Source organism: Rhincodon typus, chromosome 1 (assembly GCF_021869965.1).
Source record: "Rhincodon typus isolate 14 chromosome 1, sRhiTyp1.1, whole genome shotgun sequence".
NCBI lineage: Eukaryota > Metazoa > Chordata > Chondrichthyes > Orectolobiformes > Rhincodontidae > Rhincodon > Rhincodon typus.
In genome coordinates, this window is record NC_063332.1 from 101,020,496 (window position 1) to 101,030,768 (window position 10,273).

Consider the following 10,273-nt stretch of genomic DNA (forward strand, 5'->3'; position numbering starts at 1 on the left):
GCCCGAAACGTCAGCCTTCCTGCTCCTTTGTTGCTGCTTGGCCTGCTGTGTTCATCCAGCTCTGCACCTTGTTATCCCAGATTCTCCAGCATCTGCAGTTCCTACTATCTCTATAATTGAAATCATTGTATTGGCTAATTATAAATGAGCCCCTTTGTTCTGGACTCCCCTCATTATAGGGAACAGTTCACAGAATATTTACAATGTAGGAGGCCATTCAGCCCACGGTGTCTGCACCAGTTCTCTAAGCATTTTAGCTCCGTGCCAATCTTCTGTTTTCCACCAAAACTCTGACATGCATTATTTAAATAGAAACAATGCCCTCTTGACGGACTTAAATGAAGCCCTAACTTTTTTTTTGTAACCTTTACACTACTGCCATATAGCTGTAGTACTTAACATTCCCCAGCACCCGTGTTCTGTATGTGTGTAGGTGCAGGACAGTGAGAAACACCAGTTGTATAAATAACATTATTAGGAATCCACCACCAGAAAAAGCACCGATGTGGCCAGGGAATCAATGACAAGGAGAGCCCTGGTAGGGGCAATGTCCGCATGAAACAAAGTGGAGGGCAAGGACTAAATCAAAATACAATTGGAAGGAGAAATAAAGCACTCCACACCCGCAGTGCCCATCTCTCCCTAAAGGCTTTAAGTATTGGTGGACACCACATGGTCCTTCTCCAGGAATAGCGGGCCTCAAACATAGCCGCGGAAGAGTGGCAGGTAGTCAGCCTAAATGGCCCGTTCCACAGCCTGCTGCCTGGACCTGTCAATGGCCAGCTTGGCTAAGCCCAGGAGCAGACTCATAAGGAGATCCTCTGACCTGCCCGCTCCCCTCCATATCGGGTGAATAAAGATCAGGGGTGTTGGGCCAAAGTGCAACCAAAAAGCACAATAGAGGGTTAAGATAACTGAAAAGGGGATGCAAACACCCACACTCAATATACACATGGTCCATGGACTCCACAGTGCCACAAAAGAAACCGTTGGGCTGGGAGTCTGTGAACCACGGCAATCTGTGGTTGAATGGGACTGCTGCAAGCAACACCCTCCACCCCAGATCCCTGAGGGAAAGAGGGAGGACTCCTGCATAGAAAGCCCTCCACTGTGATCAGCACCACCCAGCAGTAAATGGGCACATGGTGTGCCCAGGCAGTGAATAAAGGAGAAGAGATGGATGGTGTGCAGCAGCAGTCTGTACAGGGTCTGCCATTTGGTATCTTTAAGAGACATAAAAGAAATATTCTGGAGGCGATTTAGATTGTGGGGCACAGGCTCCCGGCGGAGGTACGGGATCCTGGGGCCAATATGAAATTCCATCTGAGCAGGGGCACGCAAAGACTGAACATCCTCAAACCAGGTGTGCAATGTTGGGCCTGAACATCACCGTTTTAAAGGAGTTGGAAAGCAGTGGTGCGAGCCAGACGTCTACTGCTGCTCTGTGTGCCAATTCCTGCAGCAGGAGCATCCAGCCCAGGCCTCCGCCACCCAGTACGTCCACAACCCTGATCCCCCACCAAACCCCACAGCCACGGCCTTCTGCTCTGCCAGCCACTCGAACCCGCAATTGTGGAGGTGTGGATTCCTGAGCAATGGCTCTGACGATAGCTGCTACTCCTGATGGAGGGTAGGCCCTGTGCAAGTTGACCATGTTCCAGACAGTGATTAGGTCCCGGTAAAAAGACAGGCAGCATCCTGAAGGCAGCCTGCAAACCTTCATGGTCAATAAACAGGAGCTGCATGTTGTAGTCGAGGTTATGCATCTGGCAGAAAAAATACATCACCAAAGCATACCACCTAGAAGGCGGCAACTAACATTTTTATTTCTCTATCTTGTCAATGGCTTTAATTGTCTTGAACATCTTAATTAGATTACCCCTTAATCTCCAATACTCAAGAGAATTTCTTCCCAAAGCAAAAACTATGTATAAATTTACAAGTATATTGCCAAGAGTACCATACAGATCAGTCTTTGCAATACAGCCATTATATATTAATTAAGCTTTAATTCATGTAATCTGTGATAAATTACCATTTTTAATGCCAGTGTAATTATAGTGTATTTGAGCTGTACCCCAAGATTAATAAAACCTTCCTGAGGTGCCCAGGATGGAATACAGTACGTTCAATAGGTCTAATCTGAACTACATGTAATTACGATGTTCCAAACTGCCTTATAGCAAAATAAAGTACTTTTGCAGCCATCATTATTTACAGAGTAATAGAAAACAAGAGATAGCTAAAACTCAAACTTACTGAAACATGACTTTAGTTAATAATGTATGTAATAAAAGCAAAGTGCTGGAAAAACTCAGCAAGTCTGACATCAGTGGAGACAGAATTAACATTTCAAATGAAGTCATATTAAGACTTGAAACATTAACTTGGTTTCAGTGTGTAGAGGGTCCCCCAGATGCGTTTACCCAGCACTTTGTTTTTAAGTATGACATATGGCTAATATTTTGTTCATTTGACAATTTTTTTTTTTTACATTTTACACTAGTTTGGCAAAAGTTTGCAATTGAGATCGAGCAAAAATTAAACAAGATGTACACCTTCTCCACCCCTGCAATCAACTGAATTTGTAGAAGTCATGCAAATCAGCTTTATTCTACTGGCTTTCGGACTTGCCCTTTAACAAAAAAAAAATGTTTGGTAAAGAGAATGTTTTACAAATTGAACAGTGTGCTGCAGGTTACACCTTGCAGAGAGAATTGCGCAGGCTGGGAAGCAGATGTCAAAAATTAACTGACAGGCTCAAGGCACTGGAGGATTCCAAATGGGAATAAGTACCAAAGTTCAAATGGTACTGTTCAATACAACTGCAGCACTGGACGTAGTGCTGTTGGCTTGCAAACCTATGAGCACCTGCAACAAGTTTGAACAGGTACCAAGGACCAAAGTAAAGCACAACAAGGTCAAAGCTCTCAAAAAGCTGGGCCAAGAAATTGCAAGCCTGCTTCATCATGTCAGAATACCTGAAAAGTGTTGGGAACATGGTTAGGTGGAATTGGAGCAAACACCAAATACCAGGGAGGAGTAAAATGCCATGGACAAATAGAAACTGGACATGTGGGACCAATGCTCCCTCTCCACTGCAAACAAAAATCTGGCCATCTGGTGCAAGCTGCTAGGTGTCGATTGATGAGGCAAAAGTCTGGCTCATAATATGTTCCTCAGCCATAGCAAACCTCTAGCCTAGTACCTTCCTTAACTGCAGAATGAAATGGGCCTCCTTTGTGTGTGTGGCTGCTTCAAGCTGTGTATCAACCTGCAGTACGTAAACATCATGGGTGGAATTTTCCCCTTATTAGTTAAAATTAAAGTATTTTGTCAACAATTGCATGACACCCAATTCATGATCCAGAGCAACTTTATGCTCACAACCTGCTTTTCATCTCAATTAATTATGCAGCCAGGTTCCTGGGCATTACATGGCAGGAGAGGTGGAGGTGCTCTCCACCGCGTGTTCAAGCCTCGGACAGCATGTCTATAAAGTCCAGCTGCACACCCTTTCAGCCATTGCAAGGCAGGAATGGTGTCTCAAACAGTGATGCTTGACCATATCATCTGGGACCTGGCCCAGAGGAAAGGAGTTTGTTCCCTACTTTGTGGGCAGGGATATAGAGGTCTTAGTGGATGGGACAGAGGAATGGAGGGCAGTCCTTGATCTTGGGGAATGCCACAGGAAGCCACATCATCAAACCAAGCCAGCCTGGTTGCAAGAGCTGGGTGAAGCATAACGCCCAACAATGCGCAAAGGTCAATAATCATCATAAGGTTAAGAACTACGATTTTCTCTCTGCTTCCTCTTCTGCAGGGCTACTGATCCAACTATTCCATTGTACCATGGCTCATGGACTACAAGTCTCAATACTGCATGCATCATATCCATTCAACAGCTCTCTCCCACCTCATCCTCCAGAACTACCAACTCTTCTTGACCTCTACATTATCTTCTGATTCACTGTGGGCACCTTACTACCTCTCCCACTCGTGCAACACCATTAACTGTTTTGCCATCACTTCAAACCATATTCGATCCCTCACTTTGTCAAATTGCAGGAATTGACTCAACACCCCAGACTGATTTCTCCACAACCTTGTAACTAAATTGCCTGTAATCTCTGGACTGATTGTACTTGACCTGCTGGACTGATTGTGGCTTAGTCCTCAGACTGCAAAGACAGTAATCTCTAGTCTCTGGTTGGACCAAGTGCCTAACTCTCCATAGCCAACCATCTTGACTGGTACAAGACAAGGATATTACTGCACGATTTTATAATTCAAAGAGGCCATTTGGCTCATTGTTATCTATCAGCAAATCTGTGATAAATCTACACTAGTTCCACTTTCATTATTTGGCCCACAGCCTTGAACGTTATGACACTTAAAATGCTCATCCATGGGGGTACTTTTTAAAAAAGGTTGAAGTTACCCACCTCCATTATCCTCCTGGGCAGTGCATTCCAGACCCTGACTACCCTCTGGGTTGAACAAAAACTTTTCAAATTCCCTCTAAGCCTCTTTTCACCTTTAGACTCTAACCCTTTTTACTTATCCTTCAACTAACAGGAACAGCTGTTTTCTGCCCACCCTGTCCATGCCCCTCAATCTTATATACCTCCAACAGGTATCCCACTTTCCCCCCATCCACCACACAAACTTCATGGCTCAAAAGAAACAATCCTCGCTTATCCAGTACCACTTCCTAGCTGAAATGATCTATCCCAGCTAACATCCTAATGAATCTTCTCTGCATTTCCAGTGTAATTGCACCCTTCTGACAGTGCAGCGACCAGAACTGCACACAATACTCCAACTGTGGCCTAACCGAAGTTCTGTTCAGCTCCAACATAACCTCCCTGTTCTTATAATCTATGCCACGAATGATAAAGGCAGGCATCTCTTATGCCGTCTTAACTACCTTATCAACCTGCCCTGTCACCATTAGGGATTTGTGGACAAGCACTTCAAGATCCCTCTGCTCCTCTGAGCTTCTTAGTGTCTTGCCATTTACTGAGTATTCCCTTGTCTTGCTCCTCCTTCCAAAATGCTTCACCTCACATTTTTCAGGGTTAAGTTCCATCTGCCACTTATCTGTCTATCTAACCACAGTTGACAGCCTCTGTAACCCAAGACTTACCTCCTTACTGTCAACCTACCAGCCAATTTCTGTCATCCCTACATTCTCATCTATGTTGTTTATAAAAACATCATGAACAAAATATATTTATATATAACTGTCACTGTTAACTTGCATGAACAAGTGGTGACCATGGAGAACACAGGGATGTTTATGTGAAGCAGCAGCTGGATGATGGCAAAATATTTCCTCAACCTCAGGTTAACTGTTTCCATTTTCTTGGTGCTTTCGCACCTTGCCATTTTTCACGTCATAGTAGACAGGAAAAAAATTCTGCCCAAATATCACTTTATACTGAAGTTCTACTTATCCAGGCTGTTGGGAAAGATGGGTCTGGTTATGTTTCCATGAAACATTATTCAGTTGGACCATGCCAAACCACCTGCCCCACAAGGAAAATTTTGGAAATAAACGCACAGATCACATGTCAACATGTAATGTCCTCAAGGCCCTGCTGGAAATGGTGGATCCTGTCAAACGGTTCCCTAAGCAGATGCACTATTGCTGTAACTCACAAACAAGCACTAAGATACACTTTGACCACAAGGGAAAAAGATCCTACCTATCAGATTCTTTATACTCACTCAAGTTTTACTAACTCCAGGCAACATGCTCATGGAAGCTGTGGTGAAGATAGTGTCGCCTGAATTGTGTACTTCAGAAAGAAAGAGGTTTTTGCAAAAGGTTCACCCTGATCAGTCCTGCAACACACGATTCAGTGCTGTGTAGGTTGTTTAGAGGGGTGCACATTGGGAAAACTATTAAATGCTGCTGGTGGATTATCAACTCTTATGGAAGATGCTGTTTGATATGACTAAAACTGGCAGATCTTCCAATACATAGAGTCAAGAACAGCTGACAGACAACTGCTGCCAACAGACAAGCTTCAAGGTCCTGGACTAAGTGTTGTGGCACTTGAGGAAGCCAATCAGGAGGGGCCATTTCTAGCCTCAGGTAGACAATGATGTTAAACCCCTCAGATTATATGCCCCAGAGAATATTTGAAACTTAAATGGCTACTGCAAATAAAATCTGCATTACAAGTGTAGCGAGGCATCTCAGGTAAAGGAATGGATCTATGCTGCACTTTACATAGCCAAATGTGACGTTACATAATATACGCTTACAAATTGTTTCGTACTCTTGTTGCATACTTTTTCTGGTTTGAAGTTAAGTAGAAGGAAAAGAATTTAAGATTTGCTTAAACAACCATTTTGCCAGAGCCATGTTGCAACCTATTCAATAGGATCAGTGTGGTGCAGATGAGTCCACAAAAGGGCAATTCTGTTTCTTAACTCCCAAAATTTAAAAAGGTGAAAGGACATTCAGATGTCATCATTTCCATATGTGCTTGTGCACATGTCTCTCCTGCATATTTTGTCTAGTTTGGACCAATTTACACTTAAAATCCAAACTACTGTCATGTTTTAAAATGAAGAAGAATTGTGTGAATATTGAGAAGAATTTTTTCTGCTTCTTGTGCCACTTCCCTTTCTCCGCCAACCCAGCAGCAAAGAACACGATCATATAGTCAATTTCCAGCATCTCCAAAGTCAGACTAAGAGATACAAAAGCAACTGTCAGACTTTATTTTTCCCATTTTTATGATCAATACTATTGCCTCCACTTGCTTTTCCCTGATCAACAAGATTGAAGTATGGAACTGAAACAATGATGATTGGCCTGTAATCAGGATACCAGCCACAGGAAACTCACTTCCATTATACCACTAGTATATCACATCATACATTGTTCATCCTGACAATACATTTTTAATAAACTGAGTCCATCACAGATTCAATATTCCATATGCATCATTCCAGTACAGTCAATTAGATTGTGCTGTGTGTAGGTACAGTGCTAAGCTTTAAAGTTGATATTTTTCAGATAATAACCACATTTGATTTTCTAAACAAGATCAGTTTGAAAATCCTTATTTTCAATTCAAGTGCTCGTTATGTCACATCCCCTAAATTGTGATAACTAGTTTAAACCTGTCGTTTGTTCACCTTTTCCTAAAATATGTTTGCGCAAACATTTTTTAAAAGAAGTCATATACTATCCTTCCAATTAACCTAATAACAGTTCCACTTATTAGAATGTTAGGGCTGCCAATACAACACATAAAATAGAACTCAAGAACTCAGTTCCAATGATCAGGATAAGCACTTCAGAGCTCCTCATTTGCAAGTAGTCCTAAGATATTATGATGGAGGAGCATAAGTCAACCATCTGGCCCCATGAATCTGCTTCACCATTCAACGAGATCATGGCTGATCTGGTAACTCTCAACTCCACTTCCCTGCCTTTCCCCCCCATAAGTCTGGGTGCCATTACTGAATAAATCTGTCTCAGCCTTGAACATACATTACCACAGACAGCTGTAGAGGCCGGGTTAAGAATTCCATAGATTCACTACCTAGAAAGAATTTTCACTAGAAATTCCTCACCTGCCTTAAATGGGCAACCCCTTATTCTGAGATTATGCCCTTTGGTCCTAGACAGTCCCACCACATCAAGATGCCCAAGAATCTTATTTTTAATAAAATCTCTTCTCCTTCTAAACTCCAATGAGTACAATTCCGAACTACTCAATCTCTCCTCATAATAAATTCCATCTGTGACCAGGATTAACCTAGTGAACCTTCTCTGGACGGCCTCAAATGCCAATATCTTTCCAAAACTTTCAGTATTCTAAGTACGATCTGACTGGTTTCTTGTAGAGTTTTAGTAAGGCTTTCCTATTCTAATACTCAATTTCAAAAGGAATGAAGTCCAATATCCATTTGTGTTCCTTAGGATCCACTGAACTTGGATGCTACTTTTTCGTGATTGATGAACAAGGACCTCCACATACTGCAGGTATACTTAGCTTTCTGCAGTCTTTTTCCATTTAAATATTTAGTTCCTCGCTTCGTCCTGCCAAAGTGTACAACTTTACAGCTTCAAAAAAATACATTTCATCTCACCACTCATCTCTTTCTCTTGCAGATATAAAACATACATCAATATATTAAAATAACATCCTACACAAAGTCAGAACAACACAACTGCATTTTGTATCTCCAAAGGGGACAGAGGGCAGTGGAGAGAACACATACGCTTTAATAAATTGATTTAATGAATGTCAGAAGGAAATGTTAAAGCAGTGAACAGTCAGACCGAAATAGAATATTCCCAGATGTGTGAAGAGTAAACTCCATGTGACATTTTGATGTGAATTTTTCTTCCTTGTGTGGCACATTCTTTTCACATCTATATGACTGACCTTTCTCGGGAATGATGTGATGCAGTGAGTCATAGTTTCTGCAGCACATTATAGAGGAATTTTGAGAATCAGCCAGTTGCTTGTTTCAGCAAACTGTCATACTCTCGAATTGCCTACCACATGAAATAGATGTACACGAAACACTCAATAACATTTGGTCATATGTACATTTATATTATTTCGTCATTAAAACAGCACTGCTTGTCAATGAGCACAATACGTATCAAATACATTATCAAACCTCGAGATGATTTTCTTTCACTGTAGTAAGCATAACAACCCATATTTTAATAAGTATTATGCTGACTAGGTGCCATCATACTTATTAATGCCACAACATCTAGAAGTCAGTGTTAGGCTAGACTCCTTTGCTGTGTTTTTTCACCCCCTGCAACACAATTCCAAACTCATTTTATGGAATCTAACACTTTCATTGCTTCTTGTTTGCTTTCTATAATAAATGGTAAACATGGCTTATTCAAATTCAATCTTCATTGTGATTTTTCATCCCCAAGGCCTCCACAAAATAAATTTGAAAGCAATTTTTATAAAGAACAAATATATCTAAAATGACTGCCATGATCACCTGACCAAAATTCAGGCAAGTCCAGGAAATGCATACAAAATAGTTTCACTGTAGTCAGTCAAAGTATCATTTCATCCAAGGATAGTGAAACTAGGCAACTAAGTTGGTATCAAGAAACAGGCATCCTATTTGTCTGACGCTTGCATAAGTTCTCAAATTGGGAGATGAAAGGCTACCTGTAGAGTCTTCAGTTTACAAAGACGATGGCGCAGACTCAAATATACAAATGGACGTGTATTAACAGCTACTTTAAGCAACAGAGAAATATAAAGTGATAACAGCGAGTGTATTGCAAGCCTCATCCCTCAGTCAGTGCCCAATGAAAAAAACTTGCACAACAACCAGTCATCAAGAACTCAAGATCAACAACCTCACCACTGCTCAAGAATGCGCGTCAACACAAACAACTGGCCTTAGTTTTATAACTTAACATCTCAAAGATTTATGGAACTCTTTTTAAAAAAGTATTAGCCTATGCGCGTTTGTTTCCCCCTCCCACCACATCCCACCCCAGGGTCAGTAAGTAATAAAATTTTTTTCTTACTCAAGAAAGCTTGGTAATTTCGTTGTTTCATTTTAATCTAATTAATTATATTTTAATTGAAGTGCGAAAGCTGCAACCTTACAAAAAAAAATTGTGATCTCACCTAGATCTAACGTTTCTAAAGAACTCAATGGAAGGTGGGTTATTCCTTTATCCTTTACAGAAGTGACAGTGACTGTAAAACGACTAGAATTTGTATTTCTATTCTGTAATGGAGGGGTCCATAACCACTTTACACTAATTGGTATGAAGAATTGGAGAGGGGACAAGGAGAAGCTGTTTATCTAGAGCGTGGTGGAGCAATCTACACTAACTTTGTTTGTGGTATGAGGTATCTTAACTTTTTTGAATGACTTAAACTGACTTGTCTGCCGCCATGCCTGAGAATTTGAGGGCTGCTGCACGAGCCCAACATTGAGGGCATAAGTCTGGAACTCACTGCACAAGGTAGGGTTGAAGGTCTTTCAAAAAAAAAATACTTCAATGCTCACTCGAAGGGCTGTAACTATATAGTGCAAAAAGAGCTGGAAAGTCTGAGGAGGCTGGATAATTCATGCAGAGAGAGGAACAGAACTAATGATCTGATGAGAGGTCACAGAACTGTTAACTCCGCTCCAAAAATTCTGCCAAAACTGAGTATTTTCAGTAGATAGTAGGAACTGCAGATGCTGGAGAATCCGAGACAACAAGGTGCAGGGCTGGATGAACACAGCAGGCCAAGCAGCA

The 10,273-nt window shown here is 41.5% G+C and overlaps 1 protein-coding gene across 1 annotated transcript in view; it reads right to left on the reverse strand.

Annotated features, from left to right (window-relative positions):
* Positions 1–2,609: 2,609 nt before the first annotated feature.
* LOC109917363 (cytoplasmic polyadenylation element-binding protein 2) overlaps positions 2,610–10,273 on the reverse strand; it is a 98,200-nt gene continuing 90,536 nt past the window's right edge. Inside the window, exon 11 of the mRNA XM_048603171.1 lies at positions 2,610–2,635. Coding sequence (XP_048459128.1) covers positions 2,610–2,635 — 26 coding nt within the window. The remainder of the gene's footprint in view (positions 2,636–10,273) is intronic.